A 27814-nucleotide genomic window follows, 5' to 3' on the forward strand; every position below is an offset into this window, starting at 1 on the left:
ATGAAGGGGAAGGGAGGACCTTTGAGATGACTCTAAATCTATAATGAGCCTAGTAGGACCCTATGGGGTGGAGATGTTGGGGAATGAATTACAGTTTGGGTGTAGAGACATGTAGCAGGTTAACATGTAACATGTAACCTTGTTTGGGAAAGCACAAGAGCTCATCCTCATCTCTACTCCTGCTTAGTTAGAGACGCCCAGAAATAGTTGGGTGGAATTTGAGAGTGGTCAGATTTTCCAGAATTGAAGGTGACAGCAGAGCCAGAGAAATGCCATTTTTACCATTACTGACTATTTTATTTCAGACAGGTGTGGCCTGGGACAACAGGGGTTATATTCAGATATGTTTGTCATTTTAAGGCACACAAAAATGATAGATAAAAATAGTTGTATTTAGGTGAAGGGGTTATAGGTAAATTTTGTGGTAATAGTTTAACAACAAATAGTTATTATTGAACTGTNGCTCTGAGCTGCCTTGCCTCCACAGGGGCACACGTTCTCCAAGCATCCAGGTTCTGAAACCTTAGTCTCTTCTGGGTAGTAGCTACTTCCCACAACGATCATTTCTGCTTAATCCCAGAGCTCCATTAGCTTTTTCAATTCCCAATACCTGCGTAGTCAATTCCCTATACCAAATTCTTCCTCTGAAAATAGCCACTGACTGGGCTGTTCCTGACTGGGTCCTGATACAAAGGCTTTCAGAAAACAGACCTCAGAGAGTAACAGACAGACTATACATACACACCACACACATATTTTTATATATATTCACTTCACCAAAGAGGAGTCAACAACATAGCTAACATTTTTTAAGTACTTATGAACTGTATCTTTATATATATATATATATATATATATATATATATATATATATATTCAAAGGAACACATGTGTTCACACTGGTCCAGGACCAATTTCTGACTGGTCACTTCATGGCTCAACGACAGCTGCCACGCTAGGGACTGTTGGCCCCTTCTGATTCTGTTAGGAAAAGCCTGTTCTGTTAGGTTGGAGACAGAGGAAGAAAGGTTTCTTTTAGACCTGAGTTGGGAGAAGGGAGGCAAGGAGTCACCGCCTGCACATCAAGGAAAAGATAAACAAGAAACTAAGTGATACAAGCTTTCTAGAGACCGAGGTCAACGTGTGATAAGATCGAGCAGCAGATGGAATAGTCTTCAGTTCCAACCCCACGCCATGTTTTCCTCCTTTGATCTCGTTTTCTTCCATTTCTACTTTTTATCTTTATTAAAGTTTATGAAAGCATGTTTCATTTCTTTGCCTTACTTAGTTCTGTTTTTTGGAACTTTCTTAGGATTGCTCATTTTCTCGTTTCCCAAGTGCCAGTCCTTGCTTTATTGTCAGGTGCTAACTGGGGGATCCTGGACCCCACACAATGCCCTGTAAGCCCTCGGGAGATTTCTCCACATTGGCTGGCTATCCCCCAGGCTGCCACCTGCTGTCTTTTCTTGTGGTAGTTCATCATCAATTCCTATCATCCCTGAGAACTGCTCTGCTCTGACCATAACTCATCTGACCTTAGGAACAGTGTCCTGCTCCAAATACAGAAGGCACAGTGTGGCTGAAGACAGGCCCAGGCCGTCCTCCCTGGGCTTACTGCACTGTAGAGGTTTTCTGGCATTCATCATAATTTAGATGGGGGCCTCTTCAGACTTCATGAGTATGAAGCAAGTCTGGTCATTATCACATGACTCCCTCACTCCCACCCTAGTGGCTTGCTAATTCTCAGATTTATCTGCTGCAGTTACTAAGAAAACCTCACCTGGACTGTAGTCGTTCTTCAGAGCCTATGCGAAAGCCTTCATTTTGTCTTTACCTGGTCTGTACACTACCCCAGGTATCATGACCTAGTTACTACTGGGGAATCTTCTGAAAGCCTGACAAAGACCTTGGTCTGGGGTCCAGGTTTCCATCAGTGGGGGCTTTATGTTTAACTCCCAAAATCTTGAGGAAGTGTCAGGGCTGCTTAATGCCCCAACATTGCCAAATAATGGACTTTCTGTTAAACTCTTAAGGCATGAAGAATTTGACTGATCCCACTGTGACCCTGACTTTTCTGGGACCAGCCAGAACACTCCAGAGTTTACAAAGATTTCCACAGTCCCATGAAATACTGTGGCCTCCAGGTATGTTATAAATCAGTCTTCTCACACTTTAATGTGGATGTGAATCACCTGGGGATTTTGTGAAAATGTAGACTCTGACTCAGCAGATCTGGGTGGGGCCTGAGATTCTGCATTTCTAGCAAGTTCCCAGGTAATGCTCATACTGCTGGTCCCAGGACGACACTTTGGCTGCATGACTTTGAAGGAAGCAGAGCAGAGGAAAAACATTCCAGGACAGAATTCCAAATTATTGTCCTTCTGTGGATATAAGTTTCTTGCAGCTGGAAAGGAAGTTACCTTTAAGGCTAATGAAAACGGCCTTAATCCACTTGGCCTTTGTAATCTCCTCCCAGACAAATAACTTTCTCTGTGAGAAAGCAGAGATAAGGGAACTGGTTCGAGTCCAAGAGGAATCCAGACATCTGTCAGTATTTGTACCCCACTGCACATATACTCCCTCAAATACTCACTTAAACATGCTCACTCCTCACCCACCCACCTAGTGATGTCGACGGTGATTCAGCTCTTCGGGTCCTAGGACAGGGCAGAAAAGAGGATGTGAAATTGCTCAGTGACTGGAAAATGGTTAGCTTTGGATGGCTGGGACTTTCAGAGAAGGGTTCTTTTCTCTTCAATCTCTACCTGCTGTCTAGGTGGTAGTTGGCAGCTTGCTGGGCTGGGCACTGTGGGAATCAGAAATAAACACATAAAACCTTATCCCTGCTCTCTAGACACTTGCCATCGAATGAGGAAGACACATGCGGGCAAATAACAATGGAATGATGTATTAACTCTTTAGTAGTTGTACGACAGATATGGTTTGAACATATGTGGTAAGAGGGTGAGGCTAACGTTTGGGAAAACGTGGGCAAGGCTTCACAGAAGAGTGGCATGGGAGTGAGGACTTTTCCAGCTGAAGGAGGCATGGCAGGGTAGTCTAACCAGAGTATCCTGACAGGTTTCCTTGAGGGAAAGGCTGGGAAGGAAAAGCACCCCCAAAGAGGAGTTCCCAGGACCAAGGTTTTCCAAAGCACACAACACAAGAAAGGTGATTGAAAGTGCGGCAAAGGCTCTTGCTTAATATTAGATAAATGTCTGGTTAGATGGAGCTCCAGCTGAGGTATGAGGGAAAACCCTCTTATCAATTTTAATGTTTCTCTGAGTTTTTTGCAAGTATCCCTAGTAAAGGTAAAGGTAGACAAGAAACAGTTGTTGGGTATTTATGAGCTTCTCAAAGGTCTTTGCACCAGAAAGACATCAAAAAGTTCCAGGGACAGGCCTGCTGTCTAGGATCAGCTGCAACAGGGCAAAGGGACATAATTGCCATCTAGTGGCCCAGACCCACAAGTGGAAGCTCCCTTCCAGGCATCCATAGTTTCTTTCTTTTCTTGGACTTTTAGAAAAACTTATTGAGGTATAATTGACATACTCAGGTGTACAACATAATGACTGACCTTTGTATACATTGCAAAATGGTTACCACAAGTCTAGTTATCAACTGTCACTTTACAAAGTTAATACAATACCATTGACTATATTCCCTACGCTGTACATTGCATCCCCATGACTTTTTATTTAATAACTGGAATTTTGTACTTCTCAATCCCCTTCCCCATTTTGCCCACCCCCCTCAACCCTCCTCCCTTCTGGCCACTACCAATCTGTTCTCTGTATCTATGAGTCTGGGTTTTGTTTTGTTTTGTTCTCTAGACTCCACCTGTAAGTGAAATAATGCAGTACTTGTCTTTTCTGATTTATTTTACGTAGCATAATACCCTCAAGGTCCATCCATGTTGTTGCAAATGGTAAGATTTCATTCTTTTTTATGGCTGGGTAGTATTCCATTGTGTGTGTATACGTGTGTGTTTGTGTGTGTACATAATAATATGTATATTCATCCATCCATCAATGGATGAATGGATAAAGAAAATAAAGAAGACTTCTTTATCCATTCATCCTTTGATAGACACCTAGGTTGTTTCCTTATCTTAGCTATTGTAAATAATGCTGCAATGAACACAGGGATGTATGTATCTTTTTAAACTAATGTTTTCATTTTCTTCAGATAGAAACCCAGTAGTGGAATTGCTGGATCATACGGTAGCTCAATTTTTAATTTTTTGAGGAAACTCCATACTGTTTTCCATAGTGGCTACACCAAGTTACATAGCCACTAACGGTGCTTGAGGGTTGCCTTTTCTCCACATCTTTGTTAATTCTTGTTATTTCTTGTCTTTTTTATTCTAGTTATTCTGACAGGTGTGGGGTGATATCTCATCGTGGTTCTGATTTGCATTTTCCTGATGATTAGTGATGTTGAACATCTTTTCATGTTCTGTAGGTCATCTGTATATTTTCTTCAGAAAAATGTCTCTTGAGATCCTCTGTCCTTTTTCTTTCTTTTTTAAAAAATTTATTTATTTATTTGAGAGAGAGAGAGAAAGAGGGTGGGGGGTGCGCAGAAGGAGTGGGAGGGAAAGTCTAAAGGAGACCCTGCACCAAGCATGGAACCCAACATAGGGCTTGTTACAGGGCTTGATCTCACGACCCTGAGATCTCGACCTGAGCTGAAACCAAGAATCAGATGCTCAACTGACTGTGCCAGGAGCCCCTCCTCTGTCCTTTTAAAAATTGGATTGTTGGGTTTTGCTTTGTTTTGTTTTGTTTTTGGTTATTGTATTGAGTTGTGTGAGTTCGTTATATACTTTGGATATAAAAACCTTAGCAGATGTATGATTTGAAAGTATCTTCTCCTGTTAAGTAGGTTGTCTTTTTGTTCTGTTGATGGTTTCCTTCACTGTGCAGCTTTTTAATCTGATGTAGTCCCAGTTGTTTATTTTTGCTTTCATTTCCCTTGTCTTTGGAACGAGATCCAAAAAATATTGGTATGATCAATGTCAAGGAGCTTACTGTCTATGTTTTCTTCTAGGTGTTTATAATTTCAGTACAATCCTTTCAGGTATGGAACCATCATGGATGGCTTCTACAAGCCATTTAGTATAACCTCTTCCACTCTCTTCCAGGTCCTGGTGCCTCAGTTTGCTTCCTGGAGAACATTTGTCCAATGATAAAAATGTCAAATGGGCAGTATTACACAAAAAATTAATTCGTACAAAAGTATAAAGAATTACTCAGAAAATGCCCGTGCCTGCTGCTGCTCCTGTGTCTAATTTGGTAGAGGAGAGGAGCGGATGGAGAGATGGTGGAGAGCAGGAAGAGCAGGGGTGGGGGTGGGGGAGTGGGCTGTCCCTGAGAGACAAGAAACAAATACAGGAAGAGGAGGCCAGGCAGCAGCTGCCTTCGAGTTTACTTGTTTACCTTCTCCTGGGAAGGAGCAAGTAGAGACTGCTCAAGATATTATTTTTAGAGCTATTTTCAAGCAGTGTGGCTAGAAAGGGCTGTGGTATTAGCTGGCTATAAAGAATGCTGAGCATGCTTAGCCTTCTTAGAGAAGGGCTTTGTTTCTAGGTGCACCCACATGTTAAATTAAATGCTCTCAAGAAAGAAGTCCTGTATCCGTGCCCCTTGAATGATGTGGGGGGCTCTCGGGCACCCTAAGGGGTCTCGTATGGCTTTCTTCTGGCGTCAGTTTTTCTGCTGGACTCCACTTCTCTGGGGTTCCTTGCGATTTGACAAATTCTTACATTACTCAGAGAGAGCCCAAGGGCTCCTTCAAGGTGTGAAGAGGTATTTTCAGATGAGGAGGCTGGTGTATGGTGAGGCAGAACCATTACAGAGCAGGTGAGAGGGAGGATTAGAATGAGTCCACAGCGGACAGGGAGGAAGAAGGGGCAGGAACCAGGTTTCGTAATCAGACAGACCCTGTTCTCATCCTGGCTTCTTCTGAGCTGTTCGACAATTTAGGCAAGTTAGCTCTGGCCTCAGTTTCCTTTTCCACAAAATAGATATAAAAACAGTTAATGTTATTGTGAAGATTTTAAAAGGCAATAAAGAATGTAAAGCACAGAGTCTGGCTCCTCTGAGGTGCCAGTCATTCCCTTTGAATGCCTACCCTGGAATCTCCCTTCTAATTATCCCATTTCCTTCACCCTGCCTCCTCACCTCCCTTGGAAGGGTATCTCAGTCTCCAGTGTTGCTCAAAGATCGCCCTCTTCTAGAAGGAGCAGTTCCCATTTGATGTGGGACAAAACCAGAATGAGGATACGGAAAGGATGAAGCTTTTGAGCGCCTGTGGGTAGATGGCCTTTTTTTTTCAGAATACCTGGGCTTCCCTTTGAATCACTTCCTCCCTCCCATGCTCAGGGGCTGTAAGGGGCCCATTGCCAAAAGTCCAGGGGTGAGTGGCTCAGGGTGCTGCTGCTCTGAGTCTGAGCAGGAGAGAGAGAGATGCTCTTCCCCTGGACACGAATACTTTGGTGTCCCTTTACAAAGGGCTCTATTCACCTTTGAGTGTTAAAACCTCAAAGGTCTAGGTTAAGCATCTAGGCCTGAGGGGAAATGTCCTGGGGAGACTCTCAGCTGCTTTTGGCTTGGGCTGAGATTTGGGTAAAGTACCGGACTCTTTTTTTAAATTTGATAAAATATAAATAACATAAAATCTACATTTTAACCATCATTAAGTGCAAAATTCAGCAGCAGTAAGTGCATTCATATTGTTGTGCAACCGTCACCACCACCTAATTCCAGAATTTTCTCATCCTCTCATACTGAAATTCCATACCCATTAAATAAGAACCCCCCATTTCCCTCTATCCCTAACCCCTGGTAACACTATTCTACTTTCTGTCTCTATGAATTTGGCTATTCTAGGTACCATATGTCTGTGGAAACATACCATATTTTCCTTTTGTGTCTGTACAGGCCTCTTTCAAAGGGAAAAAATTATATATTACAGGTTTACTCTATCACCTATTCTGATGTTGCTTGTGCACACACATACACACACGTAAATGTAGGTGTGAATCTTGTGCTTACAGCTCTATTTACAGCTTACACAATTAGAAAACCAAATTATCAAACAGCCTAAAAATCCACAAAACCCTATATGATTAAATTTAATGTGAGAGATGATGTTTTGCTAAAACAAAACCCCCAAAATTAGTTAATAATTGAAAGACTTTTGGTTCTGGCTGTATATTTAATTTTTTTTCTGCATTTTGACTTCAGTTGTTTTAATGCAGAGAATAAACTGTTTGCACAAGTGTGTTATAGAAAATGTCACTAGTAACATCACAGCTTGGTTTGATAGTGCAAGATAATCAGACCACACACTTACCCATAAGATGACAGCAAGCAATTCTTGAAGACCAACTTTAATGAAGTGTTACTAGATAATAATGTAAAATTATCTTTCTTAGAGATAAGATTAACATGGTGATGTTATTAAAATCTGAATTACAGGGGGCATCTAATCTAATTCTTATTAGAGTTGGGAATGGAAAAATCCTTTATTGCAATTATCTACTTCTTGCTGGTGATGAACTGCTGCAAGTTGGTAAACACAAAGATAAGCTCTAAGCAGTAGATTCTGAATAGGGGATCACCTGCTTTGGCCAGGTCCTCTTGAATACAGCATGCTTATAAAACTTTTCCGGTTTTGTATCGCTATGAAACAAGCAATCACAAAATTTGTGGCTTGAAACAACACTTGTATTACTCACAAATCTATGATTTGGGCAGAGCTCAGTAGGGATGGCTCGTCTCTGCTCTACTAGGACTTACCTGAGGTGGCTTGAAGAATGGGAGCAAGAATCATCTAATGCAGAGGCCGGTAAAGTTTTTCTGTAAAAAACCAGATAGTACATTATTTTCACCCTTGTAGACCACATAGTTTATTGTAACTACTAAACTCTGTCATTGTAGCAAAAAAGAAGCCATAGACAAATAAATGGGCATGGTAGTGTTCCCATAAAACTATTTATAAAAATGGGCAATAGGTCAGGTTTGGCAGTTCAGAAACTGCCAACCTTTGATCTAAAAGCTTGCTTGCTGACATGTTTGGCAGTTGACACCAGCTGCTCACTGGGACCTTGTCTGGATCTTCCAGCCAGAATACCTAGATGTGGTCTCTTCATGGTCCTGAGTTTTTTGCAACATAAAGCTATGTTCCAAGGGCAAGTGTTCAGACAGAAAGAACCCGGAGAAAGCTCTATCTTTTTTATAACTTAGCCTGAGAAGTCATGCGGCATCACTTCTACCACACTGAGGTCAAAGGGGATGATATACACTCTACCTCTTGAAGAGATAGTGACAAGGTTCTGAAGAAGCATGTAGGACTAGGAATATTGCTGAGCCCATTTTTGGATAACACACTCTTCCACGTTTACCATTTGCCATGTGAAGACTTGTACTCCAACTACTTTTTACATTCAAACCATCTCAAAATCCTCCCTTATACACAGCAGACCTTGATGCTACTGAAGCTGCTTGCACAAACCTTCACAAAACACGGCCTTAGGTACTGAAATTTCAGAGCGTTCTAACACAGTCATCCAGACGATCAAGAATATGCTAAGAATTATTTTTATAGTATCATTCAAATAAAAAGCCAAATTTAAAAAATCTTAGAGAGACCTTGCAATTCTCTGAAAAGATTTTCTTCTTTTGAGAAACACTAACGTAAACCTTTGGCTGGAGTGGAAAACCAATTCCTCCCAGCTTTCACATGGTCTAGTCCAACTTCCTGGAGTGAAGGTTGAAAGTCCTGTAATAGTAAGCTATGAGCATTTGCTGCAAGAGTCCTCGCCCCAGAGCTCCCTTGGGAAGCTGTAGTTCAAGGATTTGGTCTTGGCCATCCCTGTGTCTTTCCCTCAGAGGCACTGCTGAAAGCCCCGATTTAATGGTTTTTAACTGTTTTCAGCTGCCCTGTGGCTCTTCTGCAGCCTTTTCACAGCAGTATGAGGAAAAGATTCTCTTCTTTCTTCAGTATTTGGAATTCTGGTTGACCTGTCTTACCTTTTCTATCATCTTCCAAAAGCCTTTCTTAGGGTTTGGTTTGGTGTCCCACCTGGAGGACTGGATACCTGATGCAGGATGCCAGTTGGTAGAAGAGAAAGCATGAGAACCCTTTCCTGCTTAACCATCTGGTTTCTCGTTCTAGGTTTTCTGAACAGATCTTAAGAATGCCGTCCACTCTGATAAAGTCTTGCTGAGTGAGATCCTCATTCAACGTTTTTAGTAATGGAAGGGGCCTTGGGAAGCATGTCTTCAGGTAAGGAATACCTGCATTCAGAGACTCTGTGGTGGCTAGACTGAATTACCCTATCTGATCTGTACGGAACAGTGTAAGCACACAAGAGGCCTCAAGGAATCAAGCTCACCCCTCTCACCTCCAACATGTCTTCTTTCCAGGTTGTTGGATGCTGAGCTTTTTCACAGTTGGTCCAGGGACTGAGGGCAAGGGCCCAATTGGTATGGGGCTGGGGAGACCTTTTTACTGAGCTATTGAAAGGAAATAGCAACATATCTCTGAGGTGGGGAGACACTTGGTTAAAGCTATTTTGCTTTTTCTGTTGCATTTGTTACAGAGGAGCTGAGCTGTGGGCCCTCCTTTTCTCCTGCACATCCATAAGGGGTCTCTATCTTAAGATGCTTTCCCTCTCCTGCTGTTCATTCCTCCACTGAGAGACAGACCTTCTTTCTGTGACTCATGCAGTCGCTGTAGAGATAATTCTGATGGCAGAGGCAGAGGCCATTGATTTGAGAGGAGGAAAGCAAGCCTCCTCTCATCATGCAAATACCCCTAATTAAGAAATCCAGAGACAGATACTGTGTCATGGAAACATAATTTCCTTTGACTCAGAGAGTTTCAGGAATTGCTGCGGGCTATCAACCTATTTTGATTTCCTCCGTTAAATGGCTTCACCCTTTGCCCTGAGTTTTCTTGAACGAAAGTGAATTCAATCCAACATTGGTGAATTATCTTCTCTGTGCCAGGCACGGTCTTAGTAACTTGAGAAATAGGTATGAACAACAGAGTTCCTGCCCTCAAGGAGGTTACAGTTGATTAAAATAATTAAGTGGTAAACCCCAATGGTATGCAGATCTTGATAGAAAGGTAGAAAATTTGGACACTGTTATGAGCTGAACTGTGTTCCTCAAAAATTCATATGTTCAAGTCCTAACCCCCAGTACCTCAAGTGTGACTTTATTTGGACATAGAGTTTTATTATTATTATTTTTTTTTTTACAAAGGGAATTAAGTTATAAAGTAAGGTCATTAGGGTGTATACTAGGGAGAGAGGTCTGGAAGAGATCCCTCACAGCCCGTAGAAGGAATCAATCCTGCTGACATCCTGAGTTTGGACTATGAAACAAAAAAGTTCTGTTCTTTAAGTTCCCCAGTCCATAGTACTTTGTTATGATGGCTCTAGCAGAATAGTATAAACACTCACTGGCCCCCTTCCACTGTTGTACGATCTGGTGGAAAACCCTGGGTGGATAGAAATTAAATGTTTGTAGAGTTTGAATTTACTAGACATTTGATAAATTCATTCATTTATTCATTCCCCGTCTCTTTACTCTGGTTTATTTTTATTACACTTTATCTGGGAAATTATTTTTATCTTTTGTTTATTTGTTTACTGTTTCTCCACCTGCTTTATGATAGATGTGTAATATGTATTTGTTGAATAAAAATTTATCCCTCCTCATTCTCTTTACTCTCTCCCTCTCCATTCAATATTCAAGCACCTTTTATGTCCATTCCATGTTCACCTCTGTCAGAACAAAAAGAAGTTCAAAGAACGGCTGTTGACTCTGAGGAGTTTGTGATTTCAGGAAAGAGATAAAGAAGGCCCATGTGAAGGGCTGGATTCCAGTGCCACGTGATGAGTAAGTATGTGCTGGACAGGTGTTGGATCATTACTGTTACAGAGGGAAGGTGCAGTGGGCCAAAGTGTACAGGAAAAGGCTCATGGAGGAGAAGGAATCTATGCTTGAGATGAAAGAAAAGCCCAGGAGAGAGTATAGGGGAGTCCAGAATGTTCATAGTCCATCAGCCTTCCTTAACACCTGGGAGCTGTGTTTAGGGAAGAGTGGGATTGCTCCAGACCAGAGGCTGGGCAAGGCATGGGGATGGAGATGATGGATAGAAGTTGGAGCTTCCTTCTGGCATCTCAGGAGGCCGGAGCCAAAGCCCAGTGGTTCTCAACTCTGGTTGCACATGAAAATCACCTTGTGAACTTAAAAAAAAAATGTTAATAAAAAGACCCTACCTTAATCTGGGATGTCCTGGAAACTGTAGGCGGGGCTTCAGAGAGAAGAAATCCCTTTAGGATGTGGATTGACAACAATGGCTTATAGTGCAGGACCCACGCCGCTCTGCCCAGTCATGAGACTCTTGTAGTTCTGGAGTGATACAGGGATAACTGCTGGAAATTAGACATCTGGCTGCATGCCACTGGTATGGCCTCCTTTTCCTGATGGTAAAAGTGCCTACTTGTGACATCAGAATATGTTGACAGATCTGTATCCTGTTTCCGCTTCCGTGCTATATTTTATGGTGGGAGCAGTAGCAACAGTAGCCAAAATAACCTGGTCTCCTTCTTTTTAGGACCCTTATGCTTCCTGAAGGTGTTCATAGGAACCACCTAGAGAAGTAGTTTTTGTTGTTGCTGGTTTTTATTTATTTTGAAGATGTTGGGGGGATCCAGAGTTTTAGGGATCTCACAACTTGGGTCCTGTTAGCTTAATTTCATCCAGCATTACTGTAAGGCCCTATCCTAATGCTTGGCCTATATAGTGGACTTTCACTCATGACACAGCAGAGACCCTCTGAAATGCTAAACTCCAGGTTCAGAATGAAAGAAAAATACTGCCAAATTTCTTTTTTTTAAATTTTATTTTATTATTATATTATGTTAGTCACCATACAGTACATCCCCGGATACCGATGCAAAGTTCGATGCTTTATTAGTTGCGTATAACACCCAGTGCACCATGCAATATGTGCCCTCCTTACTACCCATCACCAGTCTATCCCATTCCCCCACCCCCTCCACTCTGAAGTCTTCAGTTTGCTTCTCATAGTCCATAGTCTCTCATGTTTCATTCCCCCTTCTGATTACCCCCCCTTTCTTTATCCCTTTCTTCCCCTACCGATCATCCTAGTTCTTATGTTCCATAGATGAGAGAAACCATATGATAATTGTCTTTCTCTGCTTGACTTATTTCACTTAGCATTATCTCCTCCAGTGCCGTCCATGTTGCAGCAAATGTTGAGAATTCGTTTTTTCTGATAGCTGAGTAATATTCCATTGTATATATGGACCACAACTTCTTAATCCAGTCATCTGTTGAAGGGCATCTCGGCTCCTTCCACGATTTAGCTATTGTGGACAATGCTGCTATGAACATTGGGGTGCATATGGCCCTTCTCTTCACTACGTCTGTATCTTTGGGGTAAACACCCAGTAGTGCAATGGCTGGATCATAGGGTAGCTCAATTTTTAATGTTTTAAGGGTCCTCCACACTGTTTTCCAGAGTGGCTGTACCAACTTGCATTCCCACCAACAATGTAGGAGGGATCCCCTTTCTCCACATCCTCTCCAACAATTGTTGTTTCTTGCCTTGTCTATTTTTGCCATTCTAACTGGCGTAAGGTGGTGTCTCAGTGTGGTTTTGATTTGAATTTCCCTGATAATACTGCCAAATTTCTTTTCATTTGCATACTCTTGAGCAAACAGAAAGGGAGGAACAGAAAGAGAGTTGGTCAGTCTTTAAAAACCTAGAAATGTTTGGGATCTACCAGGCAACAGGTACTGTGCAAGATATTGTGGACACGAAATGATAAATTAGACATTGCTCTTGCCTTCCAGTCTCTGATAATTTAGTTGGAGGGGCAAGAAATGAACATGTGAAAAGTTAACAATAAAGGATTTATGTGACAGCTCCAAACAATAGAATTGCTGTCAGGGGCATCACAGGAGTATATAAGTTATCACCAAAAGAATTCTGAGGCCAATTGGAACTGGCCAGAAGAAAGTGAGGTCACTTCAGGCCAGGGTAGTCAGGATGAGGGAGAGATGGGCTGGTGTGAACAAAAGTTAGAGCCTGTAGTAGTGTTGGCATGCTCTGGAAACCGGCAGAAACCCATTTGGCAGAAGCAAGGAGAAGAGTTTTAGGCGAGTGGAGAATGAGGGAGGGCAGAACTCCATAATGGAGGGCCTTGAACCCCAAACCAAGATGAGATTTCATCTTGAGGAAGTGGGAGCAATGAAAGTTTTTCAGCAAAATGGACTTGAGTTGAAGAGATTCTATTGCCCTCCCCGAGTCTCAGCAGAAGACCTATGGTCTGCAGTGTTTCTAGTCATCATGGGATCTTTTGGAGCCCTTGTCCAACTTCATCGTTTTGTGCCACTTAAAGGACACGGTGCTTGAGAAAAAAACTTCCAGCTTGGAGGACTGGCCATAACTTTTTTAAATAAGGGAGTTACTTCTTTTCAGTATCAAGTGTATGTGGCATTGAACTTAGGGGGCGGGAGTGACCAGGTAGCTTTAGAAAGATCCCTTCCAGCCTCCACAACACTGTTCAATGACTCAGCAATGGAGGTTTTGCAATAGGCTTATAGAACTAGACCAGCTTGCTTTTCCTAAGGAAACCTTAGTGTCCTAAGAAAACCTCAGCCTGGGCCCCTGCCCTGCCGGGCTGAAATGCCTTCTGTCTTCTGGTAGCACGCCTGTAGCCCATGCTCTGGAACTAGTGTCAGGGAATCCAAAAACGGCCTTGGAATCAAGTCTGATTTCAGTTCAAGCTCTCCCTCTGCCTCTCACCAGTTGTGTGACGTTGGGCTAGTTACCTGGTCTCTTCCAGTTACAGTTTCCTCATCTGTAAAACAGAAACGATAACTACTTCATGGGGTGGTTATAGGTCTTAAGTGAGACAAGGATTAAGTGACACGCAGTAAGTATTTTTTCTATTACAAAGTCCATAATATTTCTATCAAGGAAATTAATTGTGTCTTTTGGCTCCCCCCGAAACAAAATTAGATTTCCTGACTTTCCACCTACACCTTTTCTTCTAGGCCTGCCCTAAAATTTGTGCCTGACCTAGAAGGGGTTCAAGGAGAAATTACTGTTGCCCAAGAAGTGGGCTGAACCAGAGGGTAATCATCCCAGTTTACAGTTGGGGGAACTGAGCCACAAAGAAGTTATGCAACTTGCTGAAAGTCACACAGACACACAGGCGACTTTGAGCTCTGGCATTGCCATGGGGAAAACTATTGTACAAAAATTAGTGGAGAAGAGAGCTCATCTAAAATGCCTTCTTTTGACAAAGCTTTCAGGTGTTGTAACAAGGGATTTAAACTCAGGTGAATCAACAACACTGTCATCCATGATGAGATACCTGAGCCTTGCTTCCCAGGTGACCTCAGCTCTTGGGAGTGGCATCACTGGGGTCCTCCTTGAGACAGTTCTGGCTAGGCCGCTCTTCTTTTCTTGATCTGTTTCTTTTGACAAACATCTGTCGCACATCAGCCATGCACTGGGCGACAGTGCTAGGTGCTGGGGCCACCAAGGTAATTATAAACAAGTTGTAGACTCGCGGCCTCATGGGGAAAGTGGAGAAATGAAACGATGGTCACATGCATACTGAAGAAAGGGCTCTACAAGGGTATCCCTGCCTTTCTTCACAGAAGTGAGCCTCACTTTCTCTAATTCAGAACTGGAGCCAACACATTCATTTACAAGAGAAGTAACTGCCACAGTCTGACAGCTGACAAAGCCAAGCAGGATGCCTTTTGTTTTCTGTCTTCCTCCCTCCTTCACCACACCTCCCACTCTCTGTTCTTTGAACTTGTCCTCCTTCCCTTTTTTCCTGTCTTTTTGCTTTTCTCTTAGTTATCTGCAGACCTTTCCAGGGCCTCTCCAAGCACTTATTCTCTGAGCCTACCTGTCTTTTTAGTATATTTAGACATCCAAAGGTAAGTCAAAGAATGAAAAGGGTTGGGAAACACCGACCCAGATCTTGTCAAGCTCATAACCAGTTATTTTGTCTCGTTACACTGGCATTTCCTGCCTCTTTGTGACCTCAATAGTGAGTTGAATATCCCAGGTTGCTCCCTTATTCAAATGCAGTGTGGCTGGGATTGCTAAGATGAGGAACATTTCAGGGAGAAAGAGATCAGAGTAGGTACCAGAGGTGAGGAAGAGCCAAGTCTGAGTAAAAAGAGTAACCTCTCTCCTTGCTTTCAGGCCCCAAATGCCATCTCTGCACTAGACCTCCCTTGACAGAGCCCAGCTGCTGTTACTGGGAAAAGTGTAGCAGCCAGAGGATACAGAGAAAGTGCTTCGTTTGGGGCTCTGAGAAAGGGGACTAAGGAAGCTGATGGTGAGAAAGATGAACAGACTGTCCTCCTACTAATGCTGCTTGTTCCTCGGTAACAAGCCTGTGAGGAAAGCATCTTTAAGAGAAGACCTTAATCACACTTTCCTGCTTCTCTTCCATTAACTCTATCATTTCATCTCCCTTCTCCCTAAGAGACTTAAAGTACTGTCATTTTCAGAATTCAGTTATTTCTGGGTCTTCTAGTGATATTGTTTCTTGCTTTTAATTCATTGGAAAGCAGTGAGACCAGATGGCTCTGCCTCCCTTTCTGCTGCTTTGCTAGCCCCAGGACTTGTTCCCTGCCTTCCTTTGTTTCATCCGGTTACCTGTCCAGAAATCCAACCATCAAACATTTATTGTGCTTATACTTTGTGCAGAGCTCTCTGATGGCTACTCTGGAGAACACAAAGATGGAGAAGACAAACTCAGTGCTTTCAGGAACTTGCAATCTGTGCAGGAGACACATCGAAATATAATAAAAATAAATACAGATACAGAAGAGATTTTGTGGAACTTGCATTGACTTTTCTCTTTATCATTTTAGAAGTGGTGTGGCTCTTTAAAACAAGCCTCCTACATTCTGATGCTTTTTTCTCTGCTATGAGCTCCAGGAAGGCCAGGTTGATTCTTTAAGGAAAGAGAGTTTTGTTGCAGGCCAGGAGAAAGGAATGGACTTTGGGATCAGGATGGACACCTTCAACCCAAAGATTTTAATCAGTAGGACAAGATATGCTTGGGTCAGAATCAGGCCTGGCTCCATGGCAGACCTTAAAACCAAGAGAGACAGACATAACCCAGAGCACAGTAGTAGATGCAATGTTTCCTTTTCCAGGATTCCTTTGAACAAGTTACTGCCCTTTCTCTTAGAGCATAACGGTCAAGAGCATCCAAAAGTCATGACACACTCATCTCTTTAAGAATTTCATCACTGGATTAGCTGGTTTGAGGTAACAGATCTAGGAAAGGAGCTGGTGAGGAGTAAGGGTGGGTACACTGAGTAAACAATAGATTTGGAGACAGTATATGAGGCAGGCAGTCATGATATTTGTCACAAAGGTGTTTTTTTTTTTTTAAGATTTATTTATTTGAGAGAGAGAAAGAGAGAACTTCAGTGAACATGATGGGAGGGAGAGCAGAGGGAGAGGGAGAGAACCTTTAAGCAGAGGCCCTGCTGAGCGTGAGCCCAACTTGGGGCTTGATCTCACGACCCATGAGACCATGATCTGAGCTGAAACTAAGAGTCGGATGCTTAACCAGCTGAATCACCCAGACACCCCATGGCACATAGTTTTTAAACCAAATGATAAACAAGGAAAATTCAGGGTAGATTCTTCATCCCTTCAATCAAGTTTATCAAAGGTTACAAAGTCATTCTAGGTAAAATGGATAATAGAAGCCTCTATATAACTGAGTTCAAAACATGGACCCCAAAATACCCTTCTATATTTAACTAGGGGATCAGTCCATTTTATTTGGGGGTGTTCAGACTCTACCTGGGTCTTCAAGGATGAGTAATTCACAAGGTGCACAAAGTCAAGAAAGAGATTCTAGAGAGAAGAGGGATGGAGATGTGAAAGTGTCGAGATGGTGGGGCTGAGGTATAGTTGCAGAGAGAGGAAGAAGCTAGAAGGAGTGCCAGGTTTAGAGCCTGCATAGTCCACGTTAATGAATGGGAGGCTGCTTGAAGCTGAAGGAGGTGAGGCCAGTTACAGGACCCCCTGCCATGGGTGGGAAGAGTGGAGGGTCTCCTGAGTTACTTCGATCCACTGGGGCGGGTGTTTCTGGGATAGGAAGCTGCACAGGGAGATCACGGAAGAATCTGTTACAAATGCAAGTTTGGTAGAAGATATACTTGGAAGCCGGGACGAGCCAGTGGCAACACTGACAGCTGCTTTGTGTCCACTCCCTGGGTGTGTTCCTCTCCTCCGCCGCACGAGACTACAATTTCTAAAGAGACTTGCTTTGGGAGCCATTTCTGGTTTATTAAGGTGTCACTTGGACAGCATACAAACAGCACAAGTGGAAACTACAAACCCACAGACAGAATAAATTATGACATTTGCATTTAAAAGTAAACGGTAGAGGAATCCGTGCTACCAGGAGGGCTTCCCAGTCCAGTGTCTGGAGATTCACGAAGTGTCGGCAGCCCTGAGAGCTCAGGACCAATCTTCTGTGAGACATTTGGAGCCCATCGACCCCCTGCAAGCATATCTAATGAGGCCCAAACTCCTGCACACAAACATGAATACACAAAGACGAACACACAGGGAGTGGGAGGTGGGGCGGGGGGACGGCCTGTAAACATCAATCGCTTAAGGCAAAATGGACCCCGTTGCGCTTTCCCTGTGGTACCAGGGGTGGTTATGTTCAGGCCCTGGCTCTTCACCAACTCCCCGGCTCCCTTGAGAGGTGTGGATGGGCTCCTGGGGCAGTGAGGCAGTGGGGGGCTGCTGCCTGAGGCCAGGGACTCAGTTCTGTTACTGGCAACCGCGGGGTGAGCACTACCTTGGTCTACTGTCTGGCCTGCCCAGCCCTGCTGGCCACTCCCAGGAGAATGAATGAAGAGATGTGCCCTCAGGGAAATCTACCGCCTTGGGAGTCCTGTGAACTGTGGGAAAGTCCTATGTGGGCCACTCTCTAGCAGTGTGATATCTGGGGAAGTTACCTCAGTTCTCCAAGCCTCAAATTCCCCATGTTCCCCATCTGTGAAATGGGAACAAGAGTGCCTACTTCACAGGGTTATCATAAGGAATTACTGAAATTTTATATTGCCAAGTACCATGCTAGACTCAAGTTAAATATTCAAAACCTATTTTCTTTTCCTGCCTTCTCCCCCATTTCTTCCTTTATATTTCCCCATTTTCTATTTCCAGGTTTATGTAGTTGTATGTTATCCCAATGGCACCAAAATCACCTCTTGACAAACAGGGCCTCTCCTACCCCATCAGAAATTGCCAGTGCGTGCTTTTCCCACCCTCCGCCCCCTCCCAGTACAAAACTGTACCACTGGAAGAGTCAAAGAGATGGGCCACAGGGACTAGGTCACAGTCTGGGACTCCGGTGTCATCTGAGCTCAAGAATGAGACCTGGGGAGCCTATGCACACATGGAGACCTGACAGTCTCAGGGATGCTGGTGAGATGCCATAATGGCAGAAAGACATGTGCACCAAACAGTGGTGTACAGGTGGTTCTGAGCTGAGTCTGGTCAGAAGCTGGAAATGAGGGGTGGTGGTGTTCATAAACTTCAGCAGAAATACAACCACCCCCTACCAAGAGCGGGGCACACAAGAATGTAAGAGACTTTCTTCCTAGCAGGTCTGTCCACCAGAAGGCCAGTTTGCTGGGTCACAGTCTACAACTCTGGTTCTGCAGAAACTCTCCTTCTATCTCTCCATCTGTATGTCTGCAAAGTTATCCACTTGGTATATATTAAGAGTTTTGTAGAATACAGACTGACCAGGATGGAAGACCCTCTGTGCTCATTTAGCACCTTTTATCTAAAAGTTATCTTTTATGGTCACTCAACCAGAGTCTTTTTTAGGAATGCTGTGAGGTAGTAACGAGACAGGCAATACCCCTCTTTTGATAGATTGAGAAGACCTCAAGGTAGCACAGTGCTCAAGTGAGCATAACTGAAACATGGTAAAGGCTTGATCAGTTCAGGGCACCGATCTGTTTCCTGAAGGACAGAACTGGCCTTCCACCTAGAGGCCTTGGTATGGCTTGTCCTGAACCAACCTCTATATCCAGACCCACTCTGCTGCTTTTCACACCAGCGTGGGTTTCAAATCATCTTTGAAGTTCACGATAGGCTTTGAGCGGGCCCACAGCTTCTCCCAGGAAGCCAGCCCGCCAGCAGGGTCAGGGTCGCTGTCTGATGAGCCACTGTCACTGGAATCAGAGGAGCTCTGGAAGCAGATTTCACAGTAGGGCCGGTGGCAGCGGCAGAAGAACTCATCTGAGCTGCTGGACTCAGTGTCAAGGTAGTTGCATGGAGAGGACACAGAGGGACAGTGTGGGAATCCCAGGGGCAGCAGCAGCTGCTGCTCAGGAACGTCTGGTGAGGCCCTGGATAGGTGTGGGGCAGTGGGACACGATGCCCAGTCAGAGCCAGAAGGCTGGTGGGGAAAGGCTGCATGGCTCCCTGTGGCCCCCTGGGGCTCTGTCTGGCTTTGTTTGCTGCCCTCCATGGTGCCCAGCTTGCCTTGAGGATCTGGGAGTAGTGAAGTCTTCCTGGAAGAGGGTTTTGGAACTCTGGAATCAGCAGTTTGGGGATCCAGGCAGGCACTGTCCCTATTGTGCACATTTAGCCGCCCACTGTGTGCCCCAGTCTTATTTGCACGATGCCCCACATATGAAGGTATAGAGCCTGGGAAATGTGAGCGAGCCCGCAGTGCTGCCCGCCTTCTCCTCACCATGTATGGGCTGAAGCCCAGCTCCTTGGAGAGGGGAATCATCTGGGGGCTGTGGGTAGAATTGCTCTTCCAGGGCTGCTGGGGATAGGACAGGGAAGAGGGGAAGGGAGCCTCAGTGCCCAGGCCCAGATCTTGTAGGACTTCCTGAAGCTTCTCCCTGATCACTGAATTGACCCTTGACAGCCGCTTTTGGGGCTCCTCTGAGTTCTCCAGCTGCCCCTGTCTCTGGGGAACGGGGCCTTCTCCCCCTGGTATGAGACTCTGGTGGGGATTCATGGGTACTTGGTCTCGCCTTTCTGCACCTCGACTTTGATTAGGCCATGGCTTCTGGCTGCAGCCCAAATTTAAATGCTCAGAAACATCTTTCAAGCTAGAAATTTTCTCCTTCTGCCCTGGGGAGGAGCTGGTGTCCTTCACAGCCCGCTCCAGGCTTTGTATACTTGAGGAGGGCACTGAGGTGCTCTGGGAGCCAACCGGGGCAGCCACACTGGTACCATTCTGAGAGTCAGAGAGGCATTCCGAAGGCCCTTGAGCTACCAGGTTGTGGGCAGAGGCTGCAACCAGGATGTTCTTGCTGTGGGAAGAGGAAGGAGGGACAGCCCACTCTGAGGGCGCGAAGGTGCACTCGGCTGACATCAGCCTCACTAGCTTCTCTTTGGCGTTGTTTACTTGTTCCTGCAGGCTTTCAATCATAGCATTTTTCTGTAAAATAAAAGCGAAACCATCAATAAAGGATGCCTCCGTGGGTTTTTACATTGTTTCCCATGGTGGAGAAAGCGTAGCATCAGAACCTTGCTCTAAATTCCCGTTCCTCCGCGTATTGGCTGGTGATTGCAGGCTCTGAGGATGTGAGTGAGGTGCTTAGCACAATACTGACACATGGTGCTCAATAAAGGTTAGCCATGATTTATTGTTGGGTGATCTTAATCCCCCCCCTTCCATCCCCAGAGCGTGTGGGATGGAGGCGTCTGTGAGAAGGGAGGTCAATAGCATTAGCTGTTTGCTGGCTGCTACAGCCGCCTCTCCCCTTTCCTCAGAGCTCAGAGGGTCACGCCGCTCTGTGGGACACCACCCTGGATGTTTGAGATGGCCCAACTCGGGGTTTGTCACACTTTCGCAAAACACAGATGAATTTCAGGCACATCTCCAGGGGATGAATGAGTGAGGAAATACTTTGCCTCTTACTAAACAGACTAGAACATTTGGGAAGAACAGAGAGAAGAGTGAAGATTCCTGCACCAAAGAGACAAGACCCAAGCTGGGGTTTGGGAAGGGTGCAAGATTCTCAGGTTGGCGTCATCACTTCCCCTGGCTGGACCTCGGGGGCGGGCGCCAAAGCTACCATGTGGAGACATTAGCTGTCAGGAGCTCCTAAAGAAGTGGAGAAACTTTTGTTTTTCTTTTTATTGGCGTAGTTGGGACTAAAACTCTGATCGCTTGACTGAGTCGCTCCAGCATGGAGCCCAGGAGATGACTGAGCTCCAGGGCAGTTCTGCTGTGGAGCAGCCTACCTGCTGCACGGCTGTGAGCTGACCAATAACGCTGTACCTGGGGGGCTGGCAGGTGAGGGCTGCAGGGGGGAGCCTGTCCTAACTGCAAGATTAGGGGGCATGAAGTAGGAGGAAGGGGTGGTGGTGGGTGTGCCCTGAGCATCCACGGTGGTACAGCTGGTGACTGTCTAGCTCGGAACTTATGTCCGCCTTCTGAGAGTTCTGATATTCAAAAATAGTGGAGCCCAAAGGAGAAGAGATGGTCTTGGGGCAGACGATACAGGGTCCAGGGTTTGGGGCTAATAACACAAATTGCCTTCTAGGAAGTGCTTGTCCAAATACCAAAATGTTGCCTCTTTGTGGTCACCCTCTCTAGAAGCTGAGGATGGTCATCTGGACATTCACTTATTGTGCCCGAAAAATACAAGAATGTTTTCCTTCTTTAGGCTACCTGAAATAAGTCACCTGTGGACTGAACCTGTGGTTTTTTTCCTCAAGTTGATATGGCGGTGTTGCCCAGAAGTGACCCTTTAAGTAAACTAGTCCAGCAATAGTCCTCAGGCAGCAGCTCCGAGCAGATCTCCTGTTCGCTCGTTATAAGCAGGAGGGTGATTTTCCGAATATTGGCACTCCAGGCTCATCCTGGCTTAGTCTTCTTCTTTTGTCATCAGGAGAGAGTCCAGGACCAGTGAGTAACTGGTGAATAAGCGGAAGGGACTTGCAGCTGAGCTCCCGCCTCCCCATCGTCCCTTTGCTCACCTGCAGAGTGGTGAGGCCGGGGCGTTGCCGGGGAAGTGTAGATGACTCAAGGACTCACCAGGAGCGGAGTGGATGAGTAACACAACGACATTCATTCAGGCTCTTTATGATATCTGGGTGGTGCCTGATATCTTCCTAAGGATCTCACGGGCGTGACTGAGCTGGCTGCACAGGAGGGACCCCAACCCTCTTCCTCCTCACCAGCCCCTCCTCCCGAAGCCCCCCTGCATGTTCTCATAGGCTTCACGAGGTCTCTGCGGCCCCACAGAGTTAGGAGGAAGCCACCAGCTGACGACAACTACCCCAGCAAGTAAACTCCGAGTGCTGACTTTTTGTGCCCCAAATTCCTCTGAGTGTTGAAAAATAGGGTAAACATTGAGTTGGGAAGAATACTTTTCTCCCAGCAAACCAAACATCTGAAGCTGACTGGTGACGAATTTAGAAATGTCAGCCTAAACAGTAAATTTCCCTTGTTCCAGAAAAGGAAATGGGACCCTGTCTTCACCGTGGCTGCATACTAATTAAAGGCGTGCTGTGAGGCGTTGGCATTGTAAACCAAAATCCGACCTACCGTGGCAGCTACATTTAAATGAGCTTATTAATTATTACTTCTGGTACATTCGGGGAAGCAAAACATCCATTGGTGTGTTTTATAAGGTGCAGGCCATAAGAGGAAATGGAGTCACCCTCTTGTAGGTGAGTTCCCTCTGCTGCAGAGTGTACAAGGGAGTGTACAAGTCTTCAACCTCTGGGAAGGTTCTGCCCACTGGCCTTCCCACAGCCTGGTGAGTCAGTGGTGCATGCTGCTCAAACAGCCTCTGGGGGACCTCTGGCCAGAGGGTCAAGGGGGGCGAGAGTAAGAAGATGGACTGCAAGTAAAAGGAGACAGAGGGCCTGTGGAAGGGGCTGCATGAAGGGACCTGCAACAGAGGAGCTGGAGTCAGGGGCTATGCACAGATGGAAGCAGGAGGGCTACTTGTGTTTATGTGCCAGGCAGTGCTGGTACTGGAGACTCAGATATGGGAAGCTCTCCAGGCCTGTGGAGGGCCCCAGGACAGGCTGCTTGTTCTCAGACCTGTTCTGGGAAAGATGTTCCAGGTGTAGGGCGCTGGGAGGAGGAGGCCAGGATTTACTGCCTGTGCATCTGCTCCCTATTAGGGCCCTTCCTCCGCAGACTCAAAGCATCGTTTTGGATAGAGCAGATTCAGTTACTGCGTGGGAAACAGGGTAGCGTGGCAGAAATACAAAAAGCATGTCACAAATTACCATAAGGCTAAAGAGTCAGGCCACTTGGCTGTTCCAGCATTAGCTGATTGTGAATAAAAACCATCCTGGCTGTTCTCGCCAAGTTTCCAGCCTTCTGTTCAGCTGGAAAAAAAAAAAATACTTCTTTGAAGACTTCACCGAGTATCAAAGGCAATGCAACTTACTCTCTTGACAGGTAGGAAGAAATCTGGCTTTGAAATCAGGTCCTGAATGCTTCATGAATAGTAAAGAAATGGAGAAATATTACTCCGGTAGATTAAACAGCTCCAGATGGAGGGTGTGGTGTGAGGGAATAGAGGAGCACAGGCAGTGGGGTCCTGGGGCAGTTAATCCCTTCCCTGGTTGTGTCCCTTAGGTCCCCACCACACCATCGTCTCGCATAGGGACAACTGATACCCAGGTGTCAGGACAGTTTCAAACAAGTGTAGTTTCCCACATAGCAGCTACTCAGGTGTGTTCTGTACTGAAAAAGTATGAAATATAATTTAGTTAGTGTGAAAAACTGATTCCTCTGAGTCCTGTGTCTCCTTTCTGAGGCAGTGCAGCCTGAAGCTTTTCCAGGTGCTTTCTTCGAGCCCACAGCACACTGCCCAACTCTGAGACAGGTGCCAACTCTGGCTCAAGAACAGAAGAAAAAGGGGCTTGAGGTTGGCCCAGTCCTCCCCTGGCACTACTATGATCTTCAGAGGCCGTATTAAGCCCTCCACCCCATTTTGGACACTTTCTGGGTTGGTAGGATGATTGAAATCTCTAGTTCAAACCTGGAAAGGACAAGAATGGGCCCCGTAAGATTTTGGAAATGAGTGCACTACTTTAAGTAAAGACAATGTATCATACATAAGAAGCTAGGATCCACTACTGCTCAAGGGCTTTACAACACTGTTCCCCCTGCTTGGAATGCTTTTCCCTTCACCTGGTCAATTTGTACTTAACCTTCAGCTCACAGCTCAGAGAGTTTTTTCTGACCATTCTCAATTAGGTTCCCTCACCTTCACTACCCATTATTCTGTCTTACCACTCTGATTTCTTCCTTCATAATTCTTTTTTTAAAAGATTTTATTTATTTTTGTGAGAGAGAGAGCAAACGCGCACACACACACAAGTGAGGGGGGAGGGGCAGAGGGAGAGGGAGAAGCAGACTCCCCGCTGAGCAGGGAGCCCAATGTGGGGGCTCCATCCCAGGACCTTGGGATCATGACCTGAGCCAAAGGCAGATGCTTGACTGACTGAGCCACCTAGGTGCCCCTTCCTTCATAATTCTTACCACAGTTTATAATTATATTTTTACTTGATCAACATCTATTTCCTCCAATAGACTGTGGGCTCCATGAGAGTAAGGACTGTATTTGTTTTGTTCATCAGCACTTTGCATAATGCCTAGTACACACGTGGCCAGTGAATGAATGCAGTGGGTGAGGTCAGCGATGGGAGGGTCCCTGGAGAAATGCTGACCTTTTTGTCTGGGGCTGAGGGAAGTGGGAGTGGCTAAGAAGTGGGGGAATGGAAGAATAAGAAAGAATGTTAGCAATGAGACATCTGGAGTCTACCACTGCATGACTGGAGTTCTTGCTGACAGAGAATCCACCAGGCATGGGTCTAGCTTACTTCTGTGAGGAGTCTGTCCATGGAGTTTCTCTCTCCTCCAGTGTGGCAATTCTGCTCCTCACCATACGGGGTATGGAAGCTTTTGCTGGGAGTGCTGAAATATTTGGCCATGCGTCGGGTTGTTTGGTTTTCCTCTTCAAATGCCTTCCACTGCTTCAGCTGTTAGATAAAAGAACACATGTTATTTATTTAATTACACTCCCAGAAACACATTCTCTCGCTCTTTTTCAAAAATATCAAGGAATGACAGAGTCACAGATACACACATATAAACTATTCTCTCCTCAAAATGTACTTTACTCTGGGAAGTTCATAAACAGCAGTGACAGAAGGTATAGAGAAGGTTAAGGTCATTCTTAGTTTAAAAAATGCCAAAGGAAGAAGATGACAGGGAGACAAGATAGAATAATCTTAGCTTGACCCCTCTACCTACCCATGGCTGGACTGGTCAAGGAGAACCAGAGTTGAAGTATGCTTCTAGAGCCATATTCTCAAGCCAGAGTTTAGGAGCTCTCACAGGGTGAAGCAATCTAAACATTGTATGTTTCAAATGAAACTGCTTTTAGCTGTAAGTTGCTGTTCTTAATTATTCCCATTTGTGGAGTAATGGTGTGCTTACTGCTACTGAAAGCCCAGTCCTTGCCGGAGGACTTCTAACCCAAATCAATAATCAAGTTTCCGACAGATAGAAAACCACAAATGTCAATAAAAATCGATAGAAATGACAGAACATTAGGTCTGAGAGCTGACTGTCCTTTTTACGTGACAAACGAGGAAAGACTCAGAAGGAGTATGACCTTTCAAGGCCCCACAGCTAGTTAGCAGCACAGCCCCAGCTGTCACCAGGGCCCTGTGCCACACCACATCTCCTCAGCACGGCTGATGAAGACAGAGACTGGTAACTGTGGGGAGTCCTACAGAGGGTTTTTCAGTAGAAACTGGTTTTGAGAAATAATCTGTGGAAGCTTAGGCTGGTTTAATTTCATAAGAATGGAAGTGAATATAGAACATTCACAAGCAGGGGCATGTTCCTGGGCCTTTGGGATATTGTCTCCCTGCGGCGAATGCCAGTAATGTGAAGGCCACGGGTGGGGGCAGCGGCAGTGCTGGACGCATGTCCTTCTCTCTTAAGGAATTCTCATCATTAGGAGTGCTAGGGAGGCACACTGGCTCTAGGTAGGATGCTGAGGGGTCTGTGGGGAGCCTCACAGGGATCCTGGAATTTATTTGCTTACTAGTCAAACATTTATTAAGCTCTGACTATGGAGTGTAACCCAAATTTGGTAAAGCTGATAAGATTCTAAATTCCCACCATCGACTGCAATACATTCTCACCCAAGACCTCCTGGGTCCTCTGTTGACTCAGCATGAGTCCTTTATGGTACCAGGAGTCTGGGTGATCTGTGCTGGGTCCAGCTGGGACCATCCCCTCTGGATGCCCTTCTCTAAGTCCCCTTCCCCAGGGGGCCATCCGCTCAGCTAGCGACTCAGGAGTTAGGAGCCTGGCACCGCAGGGTCACTCTGTGGTCTTCAGTGGATGGAGCAGACCCCCAGTGTCCTAGCACTCACCCTAGCAGTGTTGCAGTGTATCTGTTCCCTCCCAGGGCCCCTCGTTTCCGTAGCAGTATAGCTTTTCCTTTTTCTCCCAGCACCCCCAGTCTGAGCCCTCTCTGCAGGGCTGCTGGAAGAACTGCTCAACATTGATGTTAGGGCACCACCGGGGCTACTGGGCTGCCTCGCCCTAAGCTGGAGGGCAGAGCTAGGGTGTCCCTTGACTAAATCCTCCTCCTCCCCTTTGTGGGGATCCTGGTCTTAAAGACTTGACTGTTCTGGCTTTTCTGGACCATGGTGATAAATGACCCCCAAGTCACAATTTCAGGACCTCTCCATGGCACTTCCTCCAGAAGGCAAGCATTTTCTTGTTTTCTCAGCCTCTGGGCTACGTGGGTGTCGTAGGATGAATAATGTTTCCCCAAAGATGTTCTTCCCCTCCTAATCTCTGGAACTTGTGAATCTGTTACCGCACACGGTGAAAGGGAGTCTGTAAATGCGACTGAGTTAAGGATTTTGAGAAGGGGAAACTGTTCTCCATTATCTGGGCAAGGCCAATGTCATCGCAAGAGTCCTTAAAAGAGGAAGGCAGGAGAGCGAGAAGGAATGTTGACAGTGGAAGCAGAGGTCAGAAGGAGAGAGAGATGAAGATACCACACTGCTGGTTTTGAAGATGGAGGAAGAAGCCATGAGGGAAACAATGAAAGCAGCCTCCAGAAGCTGGGAAAGGCGTGGAAACACATTCTCCCCTAGACCCTCCAGAAGGAACACACACCTAGTGACATCTTGATTTTAGTCAAATAAGGCCCATTTCAGATGTCTGACCTCCAGGGCTGTAAAATAATAAATGTGTATTGTTTTAAGCTACTTGGTTTGTGGTAATTTGTTACAGCAGCAATAGGACGCTAACACAGGGGGATTGACTCTCAATCTCTACCAGGTAAACCAGGGCCTTCAGAAGTTCACCCTGTGTGTTTCTCTCACCTCCTGCCATTCTCCCCTTGCTTCAGTGTGTAATTCAGAAAGTGCAAAGTGCACAAATGTTATGGTACTCCAAACATACCCTGTTCTGTCTCCTGTACGGCTGCCTCTGGTCACAATGTTCCCCCATCAAAAATGCCACCCACTGTCCTTCCCCACCTGCTCAGTGAACTGTTATTCCTTCCTCAAGACTGGGCCCAAACACCCCATTTTCTGAGATGGTGTCACTGAGTTCACAGACGGCCTGAGGCACCTCTTCCTCAACATTAGGTAACATGCCTTCCTCAGACACTTAATGCACGTGTTATAATTCCTTTCACATCTGCTCCCTACT

General features: G+C 45.4%; 1 protein-coding gene across 4 annotated transcripts in view; it reads right to left on the reverse strand.

Moving 5' to 3' along the window:
- Positions 1-17356: 17356 nt before the first annotated feature.
- GPR156 (G protein-coupled receptor 156) overlaps positions 17357-27814 on the reverse strand; it is an 87818-nt gene continuing 77360 nt past the window's right edge. For all 4 annotated transcript variants that reach the window (XM_034659130.1, XM_034659126.1, XM_034659120.1 and 1 more), the window contains 2 exons: positions 24949-25107; positions 17357-20530 (listed from right to left, as the gene is read on the reverse strand). In XM_034659130.1, coding sequence (XP_034515021.1) covers positions 19181-20530; positions 24949-25107 — 1509 coding nt within the window. In that variant the 3' untranslated portion in view covers positions 17357-19180. The remainder of the gene's footprint in view (positions 20531-24948; positions 25108-27814) is intronic.

Source organism: Ailuropoda melanoleuca, chromosome 1, assembly GCF_002007445.2.
Source record: "Ailuropoda melanoleuca isolate Jingjing chromosome 1, ASM200744v2, whole genome shotgun sequence".
NCBI lineage: Eukaryota > Metazoa > Chordata > Mammalia > Carnivora > Ursidae > Ailuropoda > Ailuropoda melanoleuca.